General features: G+C 49.3%; 1 protein-coding gene across 5 annotated transcripts in view; it reads right to left on the bottom strand.

Annotated features, from left to right (window-relative positions):
* Positions 1–26,949, bottom strand: part of DCPS (decapping enzyme, scavenger) — a 40,810-nt gene that overhangs the window by 12,721 nt on the left and 1,140 nt on the right. For all 5 annotated transcript variants that reach the window (XR_008960865.1, XR_008960866.1, XR_008960867.1 and 2 more), the window contains exons 2-3: positions 26,507–26,681; positions 4,112–4,257 (exon numbers count right to left, since the gene is read on the bottom strand). Coding sequence is in view for 1 of the 5 variants with exons in the window: in XM_026505432.4 (XP_026361217.2) it covers positions 4,112–4,257; positions 26,507–26,681 (321 nt within the window). In the remaining 4 variants the exon portion in view is untranslated. The remainder of the gene's footprint in view (positions 1–4,111; positions 4,258–26,506; positions 26,682–26,949) is intronic.

Genomic DNA, 26,949 nt, shown 5'->3' with positions numbered 1-26,949 from the left:
GTACCTGCCGGAGAAGATCCAGGGCTCTCAGACCACCCCACCCCCCAGTAAGACCCAGAGGTCAGTCACAATGTGGCCACCCACTACAAAAGAGGGGCCTTCCCAAGAATGCTAGCTGTGCCAGCCTCCCGGGAGTGGACTGGAGGACAGCCAGCAGCGGCTTCCTTGGGCAGCACCGGGGCCACAGCAATGCCCAGCATGTGGAGACTCTCCCACAGAGGCATTTCCTTTCCCACCGGAAGGCTCACTGGGAACGTACTGCAGGAAAAAAAAGTCAGCCGGAACCTGACCGAAAGTACCTCAAAAGTAAAGGGGAAGATGGAGGGGGATGACGACACTCTGTGGAGAGCCCTGGAGCGGCCTCCCAGGGGCCCTGGCTGTCTCTTGCCCACAGACAAGCCGCCCCCACTTGGACTGGAAAGCTGTGTGATAGTTGATAGAGACTGAACTGGTTCTGGGGCCTACCCACGCTTAGTGTCCTCTCCCACCTCCTCACTAACTGGCTGACACCACAGGAAGTGGGGTACTCTCTCTGAGCCTGCTTCCCTGTTTGACAGGGGCAAACAATACCTCCGCGTCAGGGTGGAGTGGACTGTAAATGACTGACAGCACCCAGCACAGTGTAGCCCCGAAGAGCAGGGGAAGGCGCTTGGAAGGCTCCCACGTGAGGTGGCATCGGGCTGCAGCCTCGTGATGACAACAACACGCGCTCTGCTGGAGGCTGCAGCACCGAGAGAGGAGGTGAGCAAAGGTGCGGTGGTGGCGAGCAGCCCTACCATGTGCCCGGTCCTAAGGGCCTCCAGGGACTCCCACTCACACGCACTGGTGTCCCCGTGTGGCAGGTAAAGAAAAAGCAAGCACGAGAAGTCTACCCAATTCCAACCCAGGGTTTGGCCCCCAGAGCCCACTCCAGACCACGTGGGGAAGGCCTCTGGGAGAGCGGGCAGGACGTGTATCTATGAGAAGCCTCAGGACAGCAGCACAGATAAGAAGGGGAGGGGACCAGGGAACAGAATTCACACAAATCACAAGGTGGGGGCGCATGTAACGGGCAGCGAGCCCATCAGAAAGCAAGCCCGGGAGACCCAGCCAGCTCTGGCTTCTGGAACGCAGCTGGCACAGCTTCCTTCAGTAGGTGACACTGGCAACTCTCCTCCCTTGGGATATCTCACTCCCCGTTCACTCTCCTCCTGCTTTTCTGCTCACCCACCTGCTGGCCGCTCTCCTCCTGGCCACCCTTCACCTGCCCACCTGCCCAGCGGTCTCAGCTCTGCACTCCCCTGGCCCCAGCCCTGGAATGGGCCCTGCACGTGCACTCAAGGGCAGCTACCCTTCCGGGGCCCGGTGCATGCTGGGATCAACAGGAAGGATGTGATCTATGGCACTTCTCTCAATCCCCACTGGGACCCCAGTCACATTCTGCAGGCAGGGGGCTGGGTTCAGAAGTGCAGGGCTCACACTGCTCTGAGACAGCAAGTAAGAATCCAAACCCTGGCTGACACTGAACCTGATGACTCACAGCCCAACAGGTTTCGCCTGATGGTCCCTACCGCTCGGGACCCAGAGGTCGAAAGGCATCATTTAGTGAGGAGTTAACAAGCACCTCAAATCTGAGGAGCCAAATAGCGTAGTCGGCTGATAGCGCAGGTGCCAGGGTGACGCTGCCGGCTGTGAATCCCATCTCCAAAGAGCCGCCGAGGTTCAGTGACGTGAGGCACACCGTAGAGAATACTGGAACCGTCCCTGGCACCTGGCGAGTGCTCACAAGTCCTAAATTAAACTGTCTCCCACATAAGCCCTCTCTACTGTCCACGTCCCTCGTCCTAGTTGATGACCCCACGACCTATGCACGACCACCCACGCGGGACCTGGGCCCACCCCAGACTCTTCGCTTGCCTCTCCAAATCTGCCACCTTCGAGCCCTGCTTCTCAAATCATTGCTGAAGCCTTCCCCACTGCCTCGGCCTCGGTCTAGACCCATGCTGGCCCTTAGAGCCTTCCTGCTTCCACACTCGCTAGACTCCAATTCTTTAAATCTCACGGAATACATATGCTGAAAACCGTTTAGGGGACCCTCAGTGCCTATGGAAACTGTTCTGAAATTTGATGATTACTAGAAACAGAGATTAAAAAAAAAAACCACAGATTTCCCACCTCAACTCCCTGCACATTCTGATTTAGGAGACGGGGAGTAGGGCCCCATGCTCTGTATTTTTAAAAATCTCCCCAGACAATCCGATGATCAGCAAGGTTTGGGAGCTCCTGGTCTCCCGACAAGGTGCACCCGCCTGCTCCTGGCCCCTGCCCGCCTCCTCCTGTTGTCTCCTGCCAATCCTCCAGGCCTCTGTGTCTCTGCACACGCTTTTCCCTCTGCCTGGAATGCCCTTCTCTGACTTGTCCACCAGCAAACTTCTGTTTGTCCCTGAAAACCCAACTGGACAATCCCTTCCTCCGGGAAGTCCCCCACTGTCCGAGCTGATCACCCCCCCCCCCATGTCACCACTGAACTTCGTATACACACCACCTGCGGGATAGTACTTATCCCATCATATTGCACTGGTCAGACTCCACGGCTGTCTCCCCTCTAGGACTCTGGGGGCACTGCAAGTGTTTACCTTGGTGACCCTCCAGAGCCTAGCACATGGCCCGGGACACAGTAGATGCTCAACAAATATTGTCAAATAACTGTTGTCAGTTGAGCCGAGTGCTTGTAAACTTAACTATTAGTCAAGAAAAAAAACGCATGAATGCTTGGGTCAAACAGAGCTTGGGAGAGTAGTGGAATTTTGTATTATTTTCCAAGAGGAACTAGACAGCAGTGTATAAGAAGGTATATACCACTCACACCAACTTGAAGAGCGTCCTCTTTTGGACCCATACTTGTGCAGTCAGTGCCACAGAACATATATTGCAGGAGATCCCTCTAGGACACTGGAGAGCAGCAGCTCTTTCTAGGAAGAGGGACACAGCTCTCCTTTCCACTTAGAAGACAGAGCACGTGCAGGGACTGCACACTTGCCAGCTTGAGCCAGCGGAACTGGTGCAAATACGGCCCAGGGGGCCAGGGCTAACAGCTGGCAGGGTCTGCCCCCGTGGGAAAGCGGGCTGTCGGCACACAGGGCCTCCTGCGCACCCGCCAACCACCGTGCCCTTGCTTCTCCCAAGTGCAACGGAGCTGGCAGGGCCCCCACGGCGGGGGGGCCTTCTGGCCTGGGGGAAATGGTTCCGAGTGTCCTGTATGTGAGTGCCCGCCACTACCACGACCTGAATCCTGGGGCCAGTGGGTGCGAAGCGCTCAGAGAACAAGGGGGAGTGACGGAGAGTCGGAGATGGTGAGAGCCAGTGAGTGAGCAAGGAAACGCCTCATCCATCATATTTAATGCTGAGCATTCACTCGGGGCCAATTTCGGGCACAGGCTCTGGTTGGCACTGGGCCTCGGCCCAAGGAGGAGTCGGGATCTCTAAGCTAAGTGGCCTTGCATCTGCTCTAGTGGCTGAAGACACTGCCAAACCTCACATTAGCCCCTGAGCGAAGAGTCCTGCACTGAGCCGCCGGGGCCATCAGGACCCTGCCCTCTGGGGAGCGAATGCAAGGGGAACGAGTGAATGAAGTCTCTACTCTGGGCTTTGACTCCCAGAGGCGGAACTGGGAATAAAAGTCTCGACTAGGGTAGGGGGGAGACCCTGGCATCGGTCTTGACCCATTCACCGATCCAGGTGAGGGCAGAGCCCCTCTGAGACGGCATCGGTGCTGCTGGAGACACAAATTCCTCAAAAGCCTAGGGGCTGCTCTGAGAGGCCCACAGAGCCTCAGTGGCACGCCCACGACCAGGGTCAATTCCCTTCTCAGTGAAGCCTTCTCTGACCACCCTGGATAAAAGAGTGACCACCTCAGCCCAGAGCTCCCCCTGGGCCACTCAATCTCTCCCATCTTGACAGTTACTTCCACATTTGTGTGCTGACCCCTGCCCCAGGAAGTACATAAGCCCCACGAGGGCAAGCTTTCCACTGGGCTCTCTGCTCGACCCCAAACCTGGCCCCTGACAGAGCCCCGAGAGAGATCCACCGGCCACAGGGAGCACTCCGTGTCCGTATCCCCTGGGCCAGTCACCTGGATGCTGAGGCTCTGGGACTCCAGGTGGGGTAAGGTGATGTTCTTGTAATCGCTTCCCGTCTCCCGGACCAGGCGGAGGTCCTGGCGCAGGTACTTCTGCAGGTGCTTCTCTGTGGCGGGGTAAACCACGGTGGTCTTTACGTCTGCAATGACAAACACAGCCCGGGACCGCAACGTTAGGCGTGCTCTCTGCACAGGCCTGTCGCACTCTGGTCCCCAGCACAGTGTGGTGACCCCAAGCCCATCTCTGAGTCCCCAGTGAACGGAGCCAAAGACTAAGAGGTTACAGTCACCTGGAATCCCCTCCCACGACGCGCCTCATGCTGGGCAACTCATGAGGTGAATCACACTCAGCATCTGTTAGTCACAGGGTTTTCGCTGGTAGGTCACTGGGCCCTTCCCTCTCTATGTTCTTGGCACAGGAATGAAAGGTTTTGGACACTTGTCACATAACAAATTTCTTCGTATGTGGCTTTTTGGACCCAAAGCTGAAAATCTGACTTAAAGGTAAGTGGCCTCCCCTCCTGCAAAGCAGTGGGGCGTAGCTCAGCGGGGCACATCACAGTGGGTAAAGGCACGGACTCCAGAACTGGACTCTGTGAGTTCGAGTCCTGGCTCTGCCTGTTCCTTCCTTGGCACTCTGACCCCGGCCCAGTTCTTTAACCTTTCCAAGCCCTGACTTCCCAGTCTGTCAACTGAGGATAACAATAGCTCCTGATGCCCCAGAGCTGGGAGGATTAAACAAGTTAATACCTGTGAAGCACTTAGAACAACGTCTGACCCAAAGCAAATACAGTGTCAGTGCTGGCTATTTTTAATCGCCCGTCTCAACCTTGGCACCACTGACATTTTGGCCCAGATACTTCTTTGTCGGAGGGGCTGTCCCGTGCATTGAAGATGTTTATTAGCAGGATTGCAGGCTTCTACCAGGATGTTAGTAAAACCCTCTTTCCAGCTGTGACAACCAAAAACGCCTCCAGACATTGCCAAGTGTCCCCTGGGGGGACGAAATCGCCCCCAGTTGAGAACCGCTGTTTGCATCAACAGGAAATCTTGTAGTTTTCCCCAAACAGACTCTAGGCTAGGGTCCTGGTCCAACACCACCTGGTTTTGGTTAAATCCTTTTCCCTGTTTCTAATAACATCTGCTACAACTGTTATCATTTTTCATACGTAGTGCTTCAACATAGATGTTAAGAGCAGGAAAGGAAAATGGTATTCTAAAACCCCAGGAAAGCCCGGCAGGCACACTTTAACACTCCTGGAAATTCCCGCATTCACCTACAAACCTGCAGGCCCAGCTAAGAACCACCAACCTCTACTTTCGTACTTGGTCTAAGGATGTAGGTGCCTCGAATCCCCATTTCACAGGTGAACGAAAGGGTTCACAGGAGTCAGGACACACCCGATGTCATGCCGTGAGGTGTGGCAGAGGCCACACTGGACCTGGGGTCTCCTTCCCCTAAAGCTGGGGCTCTTCCACCACCTGCCTGCTGGCCCCATATTACTCCAACAGCCCAGTGGAGAAGGCCCGAGGTGCTACACCAGGCAAACAACTTCGGGAAGGCTCAAAGGCCCTGGTCCATCGGCTCTGGGCGGCAGAGCAGCACAGCGCAAAGACACAAGCTCTGGACGTGAGCTGACAGGACGCTCTCCCCTTCCTGTGTGACCTTGGGCATATAACCCCTCAGAGTCCCCGGTTTCCTCATCTGTTAAAGAGTGAATAAAATCTGTCCCATGGAGTTGTCACCAACATTAAATAAAACACATTATCTGGACCACTGGAGGCACCCTGTCACCCCACTTCCTGGGAATCTCTGGGTCTGACCCTAAAAGGGTCACAGAGGCCTCCTCACAACCCTCTGGGCAGCAGCAAAGAGATCCTCCCTCCTCGCTCCCTAAGAGCCCTGGGTGACAGGCTAGTGGTCAAGTGCGCCAAGAACTCAAGAGGCAAGAGAACGCCACCAACAGACCCACTGGCATCACCCTGACTTGCAGCGGGCTCTAGATAAATCCCTTATCAAAGTACGGCTGGGCAGAGAAGAACAGATTCTGCTGCCAGTCAGCCTGGGTTCAAATCTGCACTTTGCAGCTACGTGACCTGGACACGGCGAGAAGTCAGTGAGCAGTAGATGGGAAGCCTTTAGAAAGTGCCCCCCACACAGAAACGTGCTCTTCGCATGCTAGCTCTCGTTGTTGTTGTGTTTGCGGTTACTCTGGTAGCCCGGGCTGGCAAAGCTGTGAGCGATGGCGCTCCCTCGCTATGGGGGAGAAGGCTGGGGACAAAGGCAGCGTGCACACTGGAGAACAGCCTGTCCCGCTGGCCAAGAACACACAGCCCTGGGCTCACGGCCTTGGGCTCCCTGGCTGTTCCAGATCAGAAAGCCACGGGGCCCGCGTGCATGCCCGTCTGCCAAGACTTGTCAAAGACTGCCCAGCCACCCAGGGTGCTGGGAAGCAAGGGCCTCCCCAGGCCAGCCCCCTCCTGCCTTCCCTCTCAGTGGCAGGGAAAACACAAAAACACAGTTTCCAAATGCTCACTTCCTGTCATCTTTCTTCCTTTTCTGAGAAACTCCGGCCTGGATGCAGAAGCCCCACTGGTGGACCCTGGGCCCCCGAAAGCCAATCTACTCCTCAGCATCCAGTCTGTGTCAGACCACCATCAGAAGTCGAGGGCAGGGGCAGGGCAGCCTCACACACTGGCATCAGGGGTGAGGGCTGGCTTCCGTGCCTCCTGAGGCGCTGCCCCCCTCAAACCTGGACCACTCCCCTGGCTTCCTGCATGGTCTACACAACCCTGGGCCACCTTGCCCCAGCCCTCTCCAAGCTCACTGACCACCATCTCCCCCTTGATGTCTCTGCCTGAGCCACATGGACCTTCTTACAGTCAGTCCCACTAACTCACATCCCATCTCTAGACCTCTGACTAGCTGCTCCCACTGCCCGGCAGGCCTCCCGACCTGAGTCAACAGCACAGCTCTCCGACAGCCCAGCTTAAGAAACTCCTCTTCCTGCGTCGCTGCCTGTCTTGCTCGCTGGCTTGCTTTTTCCTCACTCCTCCCTACCTGACAACAGAGTAGAGATTTATTGTCTGATTCCCCCATTAGAATGTACCTTCCAGGAGGACAAGGGTTTTTCTCTACCTTTAAAAAGCTTTTTAGGGGCCCCTGGGTGGCTCAGTTGGTTAAGCGTCTGCCTTCAGCTCAGCTCATGATCTCAGACTCCTGGGATCGAGTCCTGCATCAGGCTCCATGCTCAGCCGGGAGCCTGCTTCTTCCTCTGCCTCCCACTCCCGCTCATGCTCTCTCTAATAAATAAATAAAAATCTTTAAAAAAAAGTTTTAAAATCAATTTTATCCCCAGCACCTGGAATAGCACTTGGCCTACAGAAGGCACTCAACAAATACAGAACAAATGGATAAATGAATCTGGCCTTTTAGACATTAAACCCAGGAAGGGCAATTTTGAACCAATGCTGAATAAAATCTCTCGGATAAAAATCAATATGTCTTCCAATGCTAAGTTTCTCATTGGCAGGTAAAAGCAAACACTGGTGCCTACCTAAATGCCAACTCAAGATGCTGACCTGCGAGTGAACCTCATGAGAATTTTGGTCAAGTGTTAATGCCCCCAAATGCTCAAACCACCAGGTAAAATATGTTGGGGAACAGGTGTCCACACCTCAAAAATACCTCTCCATAGATTACTTATTAATGACAAAGGGACCAGGTGACCAGAGTTAACATCACTCCAAATGGGACACACCGACATCAAATGCCTCTGGAGGGATGTGCCATGCTACTCTAGCCAAAAATGCGTGCTCTGAATCTAATCACAAGGAAGTGTCAGCCAGCCCCAATCCAGGGACATTCTATACAAGCGGCCTTACAACCCTCCAAAAGGGTCAAAGTCAGAGAAAACAAAGACAGAAGGACTGCTCTGCATTAAAGGACGCTATAGACTGGACTGGATCCTGGACGAGGGAGGGGAGTCGTGCTGGAAAGATGGTATCGGAACAATAACGGTCTTGACATTACAAACTAGCTTTGTATAAATGTGAAATTTCCGAAAATTGATCACTTTACTCTGGTTCCTAGGAAACACACACTGCAGCGCTTTGCAAGGAAGGGTATGATGTCTGCAACTTACTTTTCAGTAATAACAGTAGTAACGAAATATTATATGTATATGTGGAGAGAGAAAAGGCAAATGTGGCAAAATGTTAACAGTAGGGCTTTTTTTTTTTTTTTTTAAGATTTTATCTATTTATTTGTCAGAAAGAGAGTGCGCAAACAAGCACAAGCAGGGGGAGCTGCAGGCAGAGGGAGAAGCAGATTCCCCACTGGGCAAGGAGCCCAGGACCCTGGGATCATGACCCGAACTGAAGGCAGACGCTTAACCGACTGAGCCACCCAGGCGTTCGAACTATAAGGCTTTTAGGAGGGAGTTCTTTGTACCATTCTTACAACTTTTCTGTAGGGTTGAAAAATTTTTTTCAAAATAAAGTTAAAAAAAAAAAGGGTGTTGATACCCTCCGGACCCTCAGAGCTAACCGCCGACAGATATACCAGGCACTGTACTAAGCCCTATGCGTATATTAACTCATTCAGTCCCTACGACCAATGTGAGGTGGATATTATTACAATCCCCGTTTCACAAAGAAAGAACCTGTGGCGCCCTCGTTCCCATAGCTCCGTCTGGCTCAGGACCAGGTGCCAACCCCGTGGGTCAGCCGATGAGGCTTGACGACCTTCCTGGTGCCCTCTGCTGACCTCCACTCAGCAAACTGACTTAAGCGGGCCACCCATCCAAGGTGAGCAGGATCTGGCACCTTCCCCACCCAATTTTTCCCTGTGGCTAGAGAAACAGCAAGGAACACCCCACTCCTGCCCTCCTATGGTATTCTTAAAACACACACACACAACAAAAACAGCTTGGAACAATGTCAAACCTTTCAAAAATCCATCTCTCATCATATTCACAATACGATACAGCTGAACTTTGAATGGCACGGGTTTGAACTGCATGGGTTCACTTACACAGAGGTTTGTCGATAAAAATACAATAAGGTACTGGCCTAATGTAAGTGTATATTGTCTTCGTTATGATTTTCTTAATAACACTGTCTTCTGTCCAGCTTATTTCATTGTAAGAATACGGGAGAGGATACATACAACGTACAAACTACGTGTTAATCAATGGCTCATGCCACCAGCAAGGCTTCCAGTCAACAGGAAGCTATCAAGTTTTAGGGGAGTTGAAAGTTATGTGTGGATTTTCAACTCCATGAGGGGTTAAGTTTGGGGAGAGTAGTACAGTTCTGGGGGAGTTTTAGCGGAGAGTTAATTTAGGGGGGAGTGGATTTTCAACGGCATGGGGGATCAGCACCCCTCACCCCGGCACTGCTCAAGGGACAATTATACATTAAAAGGACTTCCCTGATCCTCCTTATAAAGACTCCCCGCCTCTCATGCTTTTTTAAGCTTTTTTACTTTTAATTCAAGGAGGGCTGGTGCATAGGTTAGGGTCATGTGAAGTTTGGTTTTAAGCTTCCTGCTCTTCCCCACACACCACTTTCAATTCTTCTTGCCATTTCTTTGCTTGTGTACTTCCACGCTTCTCAATTACACATATTTTTGTTGTTGTTGTTCCCCCTTTTCACTTTTACTATTACTTATTAACTTCCCATTATGGAAGATAAGGATTTAGCTTTTTTACCAGCATGTCCACACACGCGTGTGCGCACATACTCCCCCCAACCCGGTCCTCACAAAACAACTATATTACAATTGTGGATAAGTCCGTATTCAACGTCAACACTACAGTGATGATTTACACGCTGTGCACCACTGAATACTAGGACTGTTTTTCCTTTTTAGCACAATATACGGAGTTAGCAGTTAGTCTTTTATTTGCTCACTTTTCTGTGAACTTGTCACTAATTCCATCCACTTTTTGTTTATATAAATCTCCTTTTAATGTTAAAACTAAGGAGGAACACAAGCAACGTATCCTCCCGGAGCCCCTGACTCGCTCCAACAGGTGCTGTGCGGAGCTGTGCCCTGGGACCTCCGTGCACCACCATCCTGGGGCTGCCTCCCCTACTTTGCTTCCTGGGTCCACTGTCTCGCTCTTTCCTGTCTGCATCTTTATTTACTAAAGCAGTGGTTCTCAAACTTCACGGTACATCAGAACCACCTTTTTAAGAAGTTCCATGTGTAGCGGCTGCCGCTGGTCCTGGTCCCGGGACCACACATCGAGGCAAGCTAAAGCAGAAAGTCAAGTTGCTTCCAGAGCTAGGGTACAAGGGAGAAAAATTTAGAGACCTAGAACACCTGAAAATGTCTTTATTCTACCGTCATATGTAATTAAGAGCTTGGTAAAAGAATTCTACGATGGAAAGCGATGACCCTCAAAATCTGAAAGCTCCATGATCTTCTAGATTGTGATGCTGCTGATGAGAAGCCTGAGGTCATTCTGATCCGCAGTCCTTTGTACTGACCTGTTTTCTTGTTGTCCTCAATGTCCCAATCAACTTGATGGGTCCTGGAGTGGTTTCTACTTATCCCTTGAACTGGGTTAACTGTTGAGCCCTTTCAATCTCAAAAATCACGTTCTTCAGTCCTGGGAAACAATCTTATTTCTTTGGTCATTTTCTTCCCTACTTCCCCCCACCTCGCCCCTGTCTTTCTGGAACACCTACTGGGACATCCATCTTCTACTTCCACTTTTCTTTTCTCTCCTCATGTTCTGCTGGCTGCTCTGCTTTTGAGTAAGTTTTCTTCAACTTCTTCTTCTCTTCTATGAAAGTTTTCATTTCTGCTACATATTTAATTTCTAAGAGCTGTTAGAAAATTCCTCATGGACAGCATCTTACTCTTATGCATCTAATAGACCATGGTCTGTCTTGGACATTAATGGCAGTTTTTGCACATTTCCTCTCCCTGCATGGTTTTTGTTTCTTCCTAGTTCTTTTCTTTTCTTTCCTTTCTTTATCAATAGACAGGGCACTTTACTCAAGTCTGGTCACCTTGCCTGTCCACTCACTCATATTTGAGGGCAGAGCATGAAAAAGCCGATGGGAAATTCTGTGGACATAGATGTGTTCACCTGGAGCTTCATTTTAGGATGATCGGGCTATGCCCTTGCATGACAGAACCCCCAAGAGTTCGTCTTCTCTCTCGAGCTGGTCAGATTCTCCACGCATGACTCTCCCAGTATCATACATGGAGGTGTAAGTCTGGCTGACAGCATCCTGAGAGACAAGGAGGAGAAGCAGCTGGCGGGAGAGGGCACGGGGTGATCTACCACTGACTACGTAAACTTCCACTTAACCCTCCACTTTTCAGTACCCTGAGCCCCCCTCCGCCGCACCTAGAATCTCTAGACCCTGTTTGAACCTCTCCAGAGGCTGGATCTCTAAGAGCAGCAGCGACCAGTTGTGTGCAGTGGGACAGGATTTATGGGACCTGCCAGCTCAGGTTCCCTCCCGCACATCCGCTGGGTCTGTCACTCCTCCCCCGGTCATTTCCTAGGCTTGTCTCCTCTTCCTTCTCTAGTCTCAACGGCATAATTTTTTGTAAGGTAATTCCTTTAATGTCATTTTTAGTGAGGGTTTTAGAGGAAGTGGATGGGCAAAATGCCCCCTTTTAACTGGAAGCCCATGTCCCTCTCCTTCTGTCTCCCTTATAATGCTTTATTTTAAAAAAAATGTATTATCAAGGGCGTGCCGGGGTGGCTTAGTTGGTTAAGTGTCTGACTTCAGCTCAGGTCATGATCTCAAGGTCCTGGGGTTAAGCCCCAGTGGGAAGCCTGCTTCTCCCTCTCTCTCTCTCCCCCAGCTTGTGCTCTCTCTCAAGTAGATAAATAAAATCTTTTTTTTATAAAGATTTTATTTATTTATTTGAAAGAGAGAGACTGAGTGAGCAGGAGAGAGCATGAGCAGGGGAAGGGGGAGGAGCAGACTCCCCTGCCGAGCAGGGTGCCTGACACAGGGCTCAATCCCAGGACCCCGGCATCATGACCCAAGCCGAAGGCAGTCGCTTAACCAACTGAGCCACCGAGGTGCCCCTCAAGTAGATAAATACAATGTTAACAAAAAAAAAAAAAAAAAGGAGAAAGAAAAAATGTCTTATTGAAGTACAGTTGCCATACAATGCTGTATTGGTTTCAGGTGTACAATATATCGATTTGACAATTCTATATATTACTTAACACTCCCCAAGATAAGTGTAGTCACCATCTGTCACCATACCACCATCTGTCACCACAAATACTGGGTATTTATCCAAAGAAAACGAAAACACTAATTCAAGAAGACCTATGCACCCCTATGTTTACGGCAGCATTATTTACAAAAGCCAAGAGAAGGAAGCAGCCCAAGTGTCCACCGACTGATGAATGGATAAGGAAGATGTGGTATGTATATACAATGGAGTAGTACTCAGTCAGCAAAAAGAGCGAGATCTCGCCACTTGTGACAACACCTAGGGACCTAGAGGTTATTGTGCTACGTGAAATAAGTCAGTCACAGGAAGACAAATATTATATGATTTCATTTATATGTGGAATCTAAAACACAAAACCAACAACCAAAAAAACCAGAAGTTTATTCCAGTTATAAAATAAATAAGTCACGGAAAGGAAAGATACAGCACAGGGAGCATAGTTAGTAATACTGTAATAATGTTGCATAACCCTTTCTTTTTCCTCTAACCTGTTTATTGCCACTTGACCTATTTGTTTCTTTATGGTTCATCTCCTCCAACTGGACGTAAGCTCCTTGAGAGCAGAGCCTTTGTTTTATATACTGTGTGTGCAATGCTTAAAACAGCCCGACACATACTAGGCCCTAACCATACGGTTACAGAACAGAATATATATTATGCCACTTTATTTTTCAAAGAGCACGTGCACGTGCACAACTGCATACACATGAGAATGCACAGAAAAAAGTCTCAAATTCAGGACATATTCCAAGATGTTGAAAGGTTATCTCTGGGTGGTGGCGTTATATATAATTGTAACCTTCTAAATTAATTTTGGGGGGACATTTATTACATTTTCCAAAACAAACGTGGATCACTTACGTAACAAATATATCAAAAGCCGAAAAATAAGCCGCTCCTTAAATAAGCCCCAGAGAGGTTAAGTAATTTGCCCAAGGCCACACAGCCAGTAAGGGGTGGAGCTGAGATCTAACCCGGTCTGGCTCCTCTATGCAACACTGCTTTCCCCATGCCACAGGGCCGTTCTTTCAGACCTTCCCCTAAGAAACCTGTACTACCGCCGGCCGGGTTCTCCAAATGCAGCCTGATCAGACAGGAGAAACATCATTAGTTCCAACCCTTCCCAAAGACACGTAAACAGCTGTCAGCAAACCCAAAGGGCAAAATAAGGTGCCAGAGAGATTGGGGCGGCAGACTGGGAGGTCTGGGGGTACCTCAGAGCGTGCAGAGACCCCATGACAGCGCTGCGCTCTGCCGTGCCTCCTGGGGAGGGGGGGGACAGAGGCACACATCCCTCAGCTCTGGGGGCACACTGAGGTACTCATCACCAGGGTACACTGCAGCCAGATGCTGGGCTAGAACAGGCTCTGGTGGGGCACACACAGGGACGGAAGACGATCCCGCTTACAATTAAGGGACAACAGCTGTTTCAACTTATGTGTGCTGTAGCGTCCCCCACTGCTCCCCACCAAAGATGCCAGTGCTGGCTCTCGGGGAAGGACGCCTGTGGTGGGGTCCGAGGAGACCTAGGTGGTGGTCTTGCAGCCCTTGTGGGGCTTGGGGCCGCAGGGATGTTTTGGCCACAGGGGTGTTTTGGCTGTAGGAACGGTCACACCAATGCATTCCAGATGAACAGTGGCCCTATACACAGATTCCTTCTCTTTGCAGCTTAGGCGGGCGGCCTGGCATGCCCACAGCTAGGACAGCTCCATTCTGCCTCATAAGACCCTTAAGAGTCTCCTGAAAGGCTTTCTCCAAGAAATACACTCACCCCCTGTCCTCCACCTGGACACGAGAGCCCAACTGCTTTCAGAGGTGGAGGCAGGGCTATGTAGAGGAAAGAGCAGCTGCCTTTCTTGCTCTCTGCCAAAGCTGGCTTAGCCAAATCCCCAGGAAAATGCTGCTGCACATGAAACATGAAAATGCAAACCACAGACAGTCTGCTCTCCTTCCCATACACATGTTCAAACAAGACTGCTTTCCAGCCGTTACTGATGACTTCTACACGATGAGGTAATTTCTATGGCTCAGTCTGTGGCTTTTGCTCTCCTTTCATTATGATGAGCCAGTTTCAACTTATTTGACCCAGATGTGCGGGCTCAGGAGAGCCGGGGAGAAGCAACAGCAAAGCATGATCTGCGTGTGAAGCCCACCCCACCTCCCTTCCACAAGGGCCAAGCAGAGCCACCCAAGTGATGGGGCAGATGACCGAGGCTGGCAGGGCGCTCCATCAAAGGACCGGGACAGAAGGGCTGGCAAGGGGGAGGGGCTGCAGGGTCCCCTGGGGACTTGCAATCTCTTCCCTCCTCTTGGGGAGCTCCCCTGACGAGGTGACCCTCTCCTCAGCCCAGCCTCACAGTGGCCAGAGAGCAGGCCGGAGGCTGGAGAGGAGGCGGTCCGTGTCCTGCACTGCAGGGATGCTGCAAGTACTCAAGGGGAGGCCTGAAGAGACTTCCAGATCAAAAATAAACAGGGATGAAGGGTGTGGTCAGGATCCTACTGGAAGCTTTGGCTGCTCCACAGCAAACCTTCAAACCACTAATTACCTGTCTCCATGACAGCTCAGAGATGCTATTAGAGGCAGAGGAGAGGCAGCTGCTGATTTTAGCCAGGCCCTGGATCTGACAGGCTCCTTCCCTCCTCCTCAGGTCTCCGAGGCCCGGGAGGGAGAGGAGGGGCGTACGGCAGGACCCGACGGCCCACAAGCAAATTCGGCAACTCTGGATGCTGCTCCAGGGCTGCCTGGGGTAGCCTTTGGTTACGTGGTATCAGAGGTGGTCCGTTAGGAATGGGAAATGCTGCTGGATAATGGCTGTGCAGCTTACAGCACTCCACAAAGTTCCACTTGAACAGGACTGAGAACTGGTACCGAATGAGGTAACGGAGCCATGCACTGACAGTCCTGCCCTTAGGGCTGAGAGACCCCCACATCCCCACACACGGGAAGAAGCTATTCTGGGGTTAAGCAGACCAGTCTACAAAAGCTATTGGACCGAACACTCAGGAGTTCCAAAACATGGCGCCTCTCTCAACTTCCTGCCTAAAGGCATTTCCTTATTCACTCAGAGAGGAGCACAGGGACCGGGTCCCAGCACAACATCCATGGTCACTGCCATATTGTGTGCGCTGGTCGGAAGGGGGCAGAAGATCAAAGGCACAGGGTATATCCCCCACTGAGAGGGGCCCAGGACTACCAGAATTTCAGGTTATCACTCACTAAGAAGTCTGGATAAGAAGAGGACAAGAGAACCAGGCTGCCACAGGCTGGCAGCCACAGTCGGAGCCAAGCAATGAAGTGGAACCAGCTATCCTGTGGGAAATCCGCCTTCGCCCACTGGTCCTGAGTAAGCTGACTTTTCTGCTGACTTGAGCCTCAAGACTGCCACAGAATCTTGGGACCTTGCCCCAACTGGGAGAGAGAGAGAGAACGAGAACACCGGTCTTGTGGCGGTGACTACATCTCAGTAGCTCAGGACCTACTCACTTCTCGCTTCTGAATCAGTGACTTCTCCCGGCTTCGTGGCAGCCGTGAGTCTAAATGGAGAACTGAACAGAGGGCCTCTGCTCTCAGCTGGAGAGAGGCGATGGGGACACAGGAGGCAGTGTGCAAGGGGTCCCTGAGCTGAGGTGGCAGGGGAAGGAGAGCATGAGCCAATCAGACTGCCAAGAGAAAGGAAGAACCCAGATTCTGGGTAAAGAATTTTACCCAGGCGTTAGGGGCCTTTCAATCTTGAAATGTCTGCTTGTTGTTACTCTACCGTTTCTCCAAGTCCCAGAAGGTGCTTGGCTCCCTGGTGTCAGGAGCTCCGAAGCACCCAGGAAGAAAAGTAGACAGAAATCGGCCATCTTGGGACACCTGGGTGGCTCAGTCAGTTGAGCGTCTGCCTTTGGCTCAGGTCATGATCCCAGGGTCCTGGGATCGAGTCCCGTATGGGGGGGTCCCTGCTCAGTGGGGAGTCTGCTTCTCCCTCTCCTCCCCGCCCGTACTCTCTGTTGTTATCTCTCTCTCTCTCTCTCTCTCTCAAATAAGTAAAATCTTAAAAAAAAAAAAAAAAAAAAAAGGAAGGAAATCTGCCATCTTTAGGTGGCCTCAAGTGATGAAACCAAAGAAGTAGGTTCCCGTGGGTTCACTCACCTTTTCCCCGGCTCCATTTCAAAGCCCAGCTAATGTCAGGAGCAGCCGCCTCCACAGACTCTAACCCACCCGCTCCCAGTGTGCACCCCTCCACAGCTTCTGCCCTCCATTAGCATCTCCCAGGTGCAGCTCCGTAGACAGACGTAATTCACCAGTTTGGGGCCCACGTATCTTGGGGGTACGCAGTCTTGCTGATGAACTAACAAGCCCCGCAAAACAAGGGTCATTCAGGCTGTGAAGGAAAGAGGCAGAGGCACCAATCCAGGATAATCTGATCATCTGCTTCTTTGTTTTCTTTGGTGATGAGGTTAACATCCTAAGAAATATCTATCCAAACATCACATGAATAAATTCTCAAATAATTCAGAAGTCTAATCCCCACACTTTTCATTGAAATAACACTAACAATATTTGGGTGTTTACTATCCCAGTCTTTAGTGAGTTTATATATATATGAACATAGCTACATAACGTTTTTTAAAAAAATATTTTATTTATTTAAGAAAGAGAGAGAGATCACAAAGAGGGGGGAGGGGCAGAGGGAGAAACGGGCTCCCCACCGAGCAGGGAGCCCGACATGGAGCTCAATCCCAGGACCCTACGATTATGACTTGAGCTGAAGCTTAGACACTTAACTGACTGAACCACCCAGGCACCCCAAGGTCTTTTTTTTAAGCACAAATGGGCTGATCCTTTATGTGACCTCTGGCGTGACAGTACATACCTAGCTGGCTCCAAGTACCCAGGTACAGAGGAAGGGAAGCGAAGCTGTAAGTTGGGATCAACTGAAGGACATCTAGAACCAACTGGTTCCATCCAATGCCATACCCTCATCCCAGGGATAGGCACTTAATGCCAGATGAAAACAGGGGGGCCGTCCTCCAAAGACAGAAAACCATGGACTAGAGTAGCGGTAGGCAAGCTTTTCTGGAAAAAGCTCGTGTGACAGTAAATATTTTAGGTGTTGTAGGTCATGCTGTCTCTTTCATATTCGTCTTAGCTTTTTCTGTTTTTTAAAAACAACCCGTTAAAAAGGTAAAAACCATTCTTGTCTCACAGCCATACAAAAAGAAGCAGCCCACAAGCTATAGTGGATAAGAGAGCGTGAGGGGTCCAGCGTGGGTGTTGGTGCCTCCAGTGTGCCAATCAAACAGCGCCAACAAGGCCCACTCACCATCCACACAGCACTGGGCTGGCTACTCATCCAGGAGGACTGCTGTGGAAATAGACCTACCAGTGGGTGGGGGACAAAGCCCACATCAGCTCACTAGACCATGAGCCCACTTCTTCATTTTTAAACACATATGAGCTAACATTCACCAGACGTTAAGAGAAAACCAGCAGCCTGAAAAAGAATGACCAAAATAAACAACCAGAACCAGATTCCAGAGGAAATGAGATCATGGAAGGGTCAGGAGATAATTTTTTAAATAATTCTAATTAGTGTGTCAGAGAAAGTCAATTTGGACCCTGTAAAGCAAGAGCAAGATGCTAAGAAAATGAAACAGAGCATCAGTGGGAAGAAAATTAAAAATATGATTGCCAAATTAAAACCTTCACTAGAAAGGTCTGGAAAATAAAGTTACAACGATCTACTGGACTGTAAAAAGAAAAGACATAAATGGGAAAAGTAGGAGAACAGAAGCAATACACAGGATCACTCTAGGAGACTAATGCCTAATAGGGTTTCCAGTAAGAGGAAATAAAGGAAACAGAGGGAAGGAAATTATCAAAGAAATAACAGAAAAAATGTACAGAGCGGAAGAATGACATAAGACTTTAAATCAAAGGGTCCAAAAGTACCGAGTACAATGAATGAAAAAAAAAATCGAACCTTGACACAGCCTTACAATATTTCAGTACATCTAAGATAAAAAGCATACCAAGATAAGCTTCCAGAGAAGGAAACTAATAAAGCAAAAAAAAAAAAAAAAAAAGAATGAAAATGAAAAACCAAGTTAACTGTAAGAAAATGAAAATTAAACCGTCATCGGATGTCTTGTTAACAACAATGGATGCCTGAAGTCAACAGATCAGTGCCTTTAATGTTTTGAGGGAAAGAAATTTAAATTCTGTATTCATTCAAACCATCAATCAAAAGTGAGGGCAAAATAAAGGGTTCAAGGTTTACCTTTCATGTGTTCTTTCTGAGGAAGTACTAAAGACTGTGCTTCAGCGAAGTCAGAGACTAAAACAAGAGAGACATCGAATCCAGAGAACAGTGGATCTAACCCCGAAAAGCTGTGACAGAAAGTCTCAAGTTGAGAGCCATACAGCATGCCTAAAGAATCAGCTGTCCAGATTGGAGCAGCAGGAAAGAGTGTTCTGGAAACAGTATTTCCAGGAAGGAAGGACTTATCATGTAATGAATTATCAAGCTAAGTGGCTGGATAATTTCAAAAACAGAGTAAAGGCTCAGGATTCTTTCAGTCACAATTTTAAAAAAAGAGGCAACTAGAAACTTTATGAAAAAGGAAAAACAAAATAATGGTTCAAGTATGAAGTGAGCTAAAAAGCAGCATGATTTGGAGGAACTGATGGGATGTGAGAACAGAGCATGCATTTGACATCAGAGGCATCCTCCTTCCAGGGACATGGGGGCCTCAAGCACTGGGCAGGTGGGAGAGGAACTAGAACCCAGCACTCTGCCTGAGTGTGCAGTGCACATTACTCTGGCCACCATAATGTAAATGCTGTTTACTGGTGGGCAGCTCAGAATCTACATACAGACAAAGCACACAAGACCTGATTACAATCATGCAACGGAACATACCATAACAATGTGAAACACAAGCACGGCTGACAGAGAAGTTGGGAGACAGCAAAACAAGAAAAGGCTAGAGGCACGGACAGATATTCTTAACTGACAGAGTGTCAAACCCAAGGAGAGGGATCAAGGGCTAAAGGTTTCATTGTATTTAGGATTCCAAAGGCAATTTTTAAAAACCCTAAAAATAATAACATAAACATAAAAAATTGGAAGGAGAGGGGAGGGAGGGTGAGAAAGGTATAAAGGAGCTAAACCTTTCTATCTCCACTGTGGGGGACCAAGAAGGTCAAAATGTGACAAATCAAGGAGTTGCATTATCTTATTTTTCAGTTAAAGGTCTAGAGTAAACTACCAGAAGCACTAACCCCAGAAATTCTCTTCATGGTAGTTGCTTCTGGAAAGCAGGACCAGGGTGGAGCAGAGTGGTACAAAAGCCTGTTCCTGGCCATGTATATAAGCCTTTCAGTACTATTTGATGACTTGACCATGTGACTGTATGACTTTGATGAATGGCCTAGCTCTACCACAGAGAGACCTATTCAGTAGGTCCAGATTCTGTATTCGAGAAAGCTCCGTAAGCATTTGTGATGAATAGTTCTAGTTAAAAATCACATTACTAAATAAACCCCTAGAGTTCCATTCAAATCTGAGATACTGTGGTTCCATGCTCTCATAGGATACCAAAGCCCACTGAGGTGGGCTAGCCAGCGATCTGATTCCTCATTTTTCATTGAGAGAAACTGAGTTTCAGAGCAATTCCATAACTTGCCCTGGTGTCACCCACCGGCCGCAAGCCTGGGGTGTTTCTCATGTTAGACGATGGGGCTCTTTCAACATCCCGCCCAGGACCTAACATTTCTGGCAAGTATTTTCCTGTTGGTCACTGTTCAGAGAACTCCTGTCCTTCAGCTCAGCTGCAGTGGGAGGCCTGCAGAGGATACGCACAGGGGATGGGGTGATGGGCCCGTGCCAGTATGTGCTGGAGTGGAGCCCACAGGCCTGGTACCGAGCCTTCTCCTCCAGTAGCTGGAGGACCTCCCCACACTGCCGTATTCTGCCAGGGCTGGCCCCAGCACAGCACAGGCTCCCTTGTCCACCAGAGAGAAAAGAATCAGGCCCCACCTCTTCTCTGCACCAGAAAAAAGGTGGTATGTAGAAATACAAGTCTGCTAATGCCCAAAACCCAGAGGAAGAAGGCCTTCATCAAACACTTTCGGCCACAGTGACTGGAAACCAAATTTGAGAATGAAGGCCGGACCCTACAAATTAGTGGGGGAATATTTTTAGGTCTTCTAAGGACGTCCTGGTTTTTCTTAACTTTTTTTGTTTGTTGTTGTTGGTTTTTTTCTTAACTTTTAATTGGGCAGTACACTGTACAATATAAAATGTGTATGAATACACATGTATACATATTTTTATATATACACACATATATACATAAATATAAAATGGGTACTGTTTAAAGACCTAAAATAAAAGAACACCCATGCGTGGAGCGTGGAGCCCGAGACACACAGAATTACCGGAACTAGGGACGTCTTCTCTGCCCTGCCCCTACAGGGATAATCGCTTTGCTGAATAAGGCATTCATCATTTCTTTGTTTGTCTTATTATTATTTATGCATGCATCCCTAAGAAGTATATTGTTTAGTTTGCTTGTTTTTCAACTTAATCTAATTGGAACCACACTGTGTGTTCCGTGTCTTGCTTCTCTTGCTCTACGTGGTCAGGTTCTTGTGCGTGGCTGCGGTTCATTCCTTGTCACTGCCCGGAAGCCGGCCAGTGCGGAAAACACCTTCATTTACTTATCTACTCTATTGTTAGTTGCTATCTAGACTGTTCTAGTGTTTTCTATCGTGAACAATGCTACCAGAGGAAACTCTTACCGGAATGGCTAGTTCTTAAAATGCCCCAGGGGTGCCTGGGTGGCTCAGTTGTTAAGCTTCTGCCTTTGGCTCAGGGCGTGATCTGGGATCGAGCCCCGCATGGGGCTCCATGCTCTGCTGGGAGCCTGCTTCTTCCTCTCCCACTCCCCCTGCTTGTGTTCCCTCTCTCGCTGTCTCTCTGTCAAATAAATAAAATCTTTAAAAAAATAAATAAATAAAAATAAAATGCTCCTTCCAAACAAGCCTTCACTCTGGACATCAGGGGTCCTGGTCTTGCCTCTGCAAAGAGCCCAGGGAGGAAAACAGTGCCTGTAGCTGAAGTATCTGGGGTTCTCTGCAACCAAAAAAGATGCGATTCCCAGGTTCCCTCGACTCCCTGCCCTGACCTCACTCACACACAGACGCCTTCTCCTCCTCTGAACCTGAGATTCCACACCCCTGCTCTACACTGGGGAAAACAATTGTCCTTTTTAGACAGGGTCTGGATTTCTGAGTCACACCCCTCTCTCTACTATTCCCCCCCCCCTCCAGGTAAGAGAACAGAGATCTTAATGAAAGGGCTCCATTGATGGGCCACGGGCGTGAGAGCGTGAGAGCTGAAGAAGCAGATGATCCAGGCTCTGCTCTGCATGGACGGACGGGGCAGCACTGACGAGCCAGCCATCTGGCCGACTCGGCCCTCACGTTTGCCACATGGCCACAGCGGGGACGAAAGGAAACCTGCCCGTGGTCAGGGCCAGGCATTTTCCCATGTTATCTATACTGTTCCATTTAAGGCTCATGCAATCTTAAAGGGAGAAACCCAATAATAGAAAATGATTAACACTTACCAAATATATATCATATGCCAGTCACTGTGCTAAGTGTTTTATATGTCTTATTTCCATGGTCATAACCCATGACAGTGATGATGAAAGTAATTTAGGAAGTTAAGACCAGCATTTACAAGGAACAGACAAGACTGGAATTAAGATGAAAATACTAGCGAGTGTCCGGTAAAGTAAGGGTAAGTATTGTTTTGTGAACCTTTTGTTTCTCTTATATCCACGTGTGTTTATTCACAAGTACTGGGTCACAATGTAAGATGTAGCCCTCACTGTGGGCAGAGGCTAAAACGTTTTCTTTCTTCCTTTTTTTTTTTTTTAAGGGGTGGAGAGGAAGAGGGAGAGAGAATCTCAGCCGGACGTGGGGCTCAATCTCATGACCCTGAGATCATGACCTGAGCCGAAATCAAGAGCTGGATCCTTAAACGACTGAGCCACCCAGGCGCCCCTAAAACATTTCCTTATGTCATTTGTTTCATAACCATCCCAAGATATGTTCAGTTAGTAACCTAACAAGAACGTAACTGAAGCGACTTCCCCAACTACATCTGTGTCGCACACCACAGCCATCAACTGCCCCCTCAAGCTCCCAACAAAACAGCCCCTTTCTGTTCCTCTTTCCTCCTCCATGACACATGCTGTTCCCTCAGGCCTGAACATCCCCCACCTCCCTCGCCAGCTCTTTGCACAGCCGGTTCCTTTCCACCCCGTGGATCTCGGGTCTCGGCTCCCAGCCCGAGGAGCCCCTCTGTTGCTCACAGCCACTTAAACGCTTGTTTCCTCGTCTGCTGGCTGTCTCTGTCCCCCCACTACAACTCCAAGGACACGGCGAGTGTCTGATGCGCTCACCTAGCCCAGCACCAAACACACAGAAGGCACTTGGCCTCTGTTAAATGACTACAGAAAACGGACCGAGTCTTCACAGCTGGTGAAACGGCAAAGCCGGGATTCCAGCACAGATGACGTCTGATCGAGGCTTGCTCTTCACCTCTGCCCTACACTAAAACTCAGAAACGGCATGACACTGCCTCGGGCCGCTCCGCTAGTCAGTAAGTGTCAGCACTCGGACAGGATCCGAGCCTAACTCCGACGCCTGGGCGCGCTCTATCCAGTCAACAGGGTGGGGGGCCATGAGTGGCTTTAAGGGGCAGCCTCCTGTGGTCAGCTGAGAATCTGGGAGGGATAAAGAAGAATGCAAACCCTTCAGGCTGGAAGAGAAGAAGAAATGTGCCAACGAATGGAGAGATAGCAGAAGAAATCAGGAGAGTAGTCAGCTCAGAAACTGGGGGGCGGGGGGGGAGCATGGAGGGCTTCCCTCAGCAAGCAGTATTATGGGAAGGATGTCTGGAGGAATACCCAGAGATGGCAGAAAAACCCAAAATGGCTACTGTGCACGGGGTTTCGGGGGCCGAGGCTGTAGGAACCATGCTTTAAGGCCTCTCCAGGCAGTGCTAAGAGTTGGTGACTCGGACTCTGAGATTGGAGAGGTGGGGCCGGGCCCAGAAGACTCCGGCACACAGGCCAAAGGAGCCGGCCACAAGAATACTTTGGCAATGCCGCCACCTACTGGTTGTGGAACACTTGGCCCACAGGAAAAAACAGCCGAGTCAGTTTGGGGGTTCATTTTTCAGCAGCATTTAGTGAGCACCTACTATGGGCTGGGTTGCTGGGAAATGGGTCTGACATGGCTCCAAATTTCCAGGACCTCTGTTCCCTACATCCAGGCAATGACCAAACCCTGTTGAGTTTACTTCCCTCTTTCATAGTAACTGGTGGAGTGTTCCTCCCCAAACAAGACTGCAGGCAGAGCGGGTGTCTTATTCATCTCAATCTCCAGGACCCAGCATAGGGCCCCGCACACGAGGATAATCATAGCACCTATATCCAGTATGTGCTAAGTATTTTTAAAGTCATTAGTGTGTCTGAATCTCTCATTTTACCTAGAAGGTACCTAGGACCTCCAAAGAGAGATGTCAAGTAGGCGCTTTTTTCAGTGAGCCTGGAGTCCTTGGAGAGGTCAGGGATGGAGAAAGAAACAAGGCATCAACGCGCACAGATGGTATTTAAAGACCAGTACAAAGTCTGATGTGCATGTGACTTGCCTGGGGGTTTTGCTAAACACAGACACTAATTCTGACTTCAGAGCAGGGTCCGAGATTCGGCATGTTTAACAAGCTCTCAGGATGATAGCCATGTGGCTGGTCCACAGACCACACTTTGAGTGGGAAAAGAATCTGGAACGGGGGTTAATGAACTATGGCCAGAAGATGAGCTCCATGGCCTGTTTCTCTATATCCAGCAAGCGAAGAGTGGCATTTTCATTTCTAAAGCGGTTGTTAAAATTTAAAAAAAAAAAAAAAAGGAAGTAAGAATATGTGCAAGAGACCATTGATATGGCTCATAAAGCGTAAAGTATTTCCTCCCTGGTCCCTTACAGTAAAGTCTGCCAACGCTTGATCCAGACTATCATCCAGGGATAGGGTGTGTGAGAAAGAGAGGACGGCTGAGCCCTGAAACAAATTTTTATGACTTCCACCCACCGTGCCTAGTTTGGCAAGGGAAAATAAAAGTATAATGCACTGCACATATACTAATGCTCATGCAAAGACAGGGACCCCCAGAAACAATAAGCTCACATCTGAGGCTCCCAGGGGGTGGGGGGTGCTTGTGGGCAGTACTGGGGAAAAGGCAGGAAACGTTTGGGGTTCTGAGTGGGGAGAAAGACTTGTAGTAAGCAGGTAACTTCCTGCCTCTTTCAGTGCTTAGCTTAAAAAAAAGACAAAAATAGAAAGCCGGGGCAGTGGCCGCCACCACCACCCGTGTGCGGTATCACAGAAGTACTGGGAATAAAAGGAGAGGGCAAGGCTGTGAGCTCCACAGCATTTCTCTGGGCAGCAGAAGCTTCTGTATTTTGGCTGAGGGTGGGGAGCATGGACAGAGGGACCGGGGAAGGTAAAAGAAAGGGGTGGTGGCAGAGTGATGACCTCAGAGCCTATAGTTTGAGGGCTACCCCAAGTGGTGTTTGGCTACAGAGCCTTCTGTCCTGCTTCCGCCACCCCCTGTTGAGGGCTACATTTGCTTAAATGTCAGCGTGTGAGAAAGTAAATACAGCTGTCCATTTCCATCAACTCCAACCCCAATCGGGCTCGCTTTCAGTGGAGGACCAGGCTGCTTTTTGCCTTCCGTCGTGAAAGGTTTGCTTGTTCCACATCAAGTGTTCACATGTATTTCCAAAGGACAACAAATAATAGCACCCTTTCTTGCGGGTGCAGAAAACATTAAACCTATCAAAAGGGCTGTGGCAGGGTATCTGCAAAGCCAAATTATTCTTAAATGCCAGAGGAGAAACAAAAAGATACAAGGATATTACAACACTGCCATGTGCCACAAAGTCGATTCCAGAATTTCCTAGTTGGAGGGAACCTTCAAGGTCAACCGGTCTCCTTCATGCTTCCAACAAAGCTGCCTATTAAACCTAACCATCTAAAGGGAAAAAGCCCACATCATGCCTAGCCTTTGACACGGAAGCTAAAACAAAATAAAGGAAATAAATAAAATCAAATCTTCCTCTTCTTTCATTTTACATTTTATTTATTTGAGAGAGAGCTAGAGAGAGAGAGAGAGAGAGCACAGAAGGAAAGGGAGAAGCAGACTCCCTGCTGAGCAGAGAGCCCCATGCAGGGCTTGATCCCAGGACCCCAAGACCATGACCTGAGCTGAAAGGCAGACACCTGAGTCACCCAGGCGCCCCAAATTCTTCCTCTCCTTAATAAATAAAAAATCCTGGCAATCCAAAACAAATCTCTCCCTTTTAGCCCATGAATTCCTGCCCTTCCCAAGTCTATCCCCCTCGATCGCACTGTCTCCCTGACTAAAAGTGAGTTTCTTCAAGGAAATAACTGATCTTCGCAGCATCTCACACATCACTCATCCCACAGCAGCAGCGTGGTGGGCGAGTCCTCTGTCTACTGAAAGATCTTAGTTTTTCTGCCACCTACTAGCTGTGTGATCTTGGACAAGTCACTTAACCTTTCAAAACCTCAGTTCCCTGACCTGTAAAGTCCAGTCATAATGGGCTACCTCTGAGTACTATATATGATAATACATGTAAGATCCTTAGAATGGTGGCTAGCACAATAATAAGAATTTAGTAAGTGTTGACAATCATTATTATTCAGTTAGTAGATGAAATGTTTTATGGCATGAATCACACTCCCTTCCCAAAATATACTACACCAACCTCAGCACTGTTGACATTTTTTTGCTATGAAGTCCCATTCTCTGCTTTGTAGGATATTCAGGAACATCCCTGGCCTCTACCCTCTAGGTACTAGGAGCAACCCCTTCTCCCCAGTTCTGACAACCAAAACTGTCTTCAGAATTTGCCAGATGTCTCCTGGGGAGGCGGGGTGCAAAATCCCCTCCTGCTTCCATTGAGAACTACTGCACCAGAATATGCAAACCAGTCTTGCAGAGGAACCACCACACCCCCTAATTTCCCACCAACCCCCTCTCCCCACATGAAGCCACCTCAGCCACCACTTGCTCACCACTCAGCTGCCGTGGAGGAAACAGGTGATAGGTGCTGTAGATGTCATTGGAGAACTGCAACTGAAGCTCAGGGCTGCCCATCAGGAGCTGGGCCACCTGCTCCACCTGAAACGGTGTCTTCTCCAGGATCACAACGGCATCCTCTCCATCCCCATCCCCAGAGGCCTCATTCACCTGTAGGCAGAGACACCATCAGTGAGCCCAGCAGCAGAGGTAGAAGCTCTGGGACCTCCTGTTTCTTCTCCCAGAGCAGCCATCTCATTAACTCAAATCCTTGGGGCAGCACTCACATCTTTCTTTTGAAAGATGCAAAGCTTCTCCACTCTCTTCTATTTTAGGCTTGCAGGGCCTCTGTCAAATTCTCCTCACTGTACAGATGAAGAAACATGTCGGAGAGATTAAGTGACTTGCCCAGGGTCGTAGGAACAGTCAATGTGGAAAT

Source organism: Ursus arctos, unplaced genomic scaffold (genome assembly GCF_023065955.2).
Source record: "Ursus arctos isolate Adak ecotype North America unplaced genomic scaffold, UrsArc2.0 scaffold_22, whole genome shotgun sequence".
Taxonomy (NCBI): Eukaryota; Metazoa; Chordata; class Mammalia; order Carnivora; family Ursidae; genus Ursus; species Ursus arctos.
This window is presented reverse-complemented; position numbering and strand designations above follow the sequence as displayed.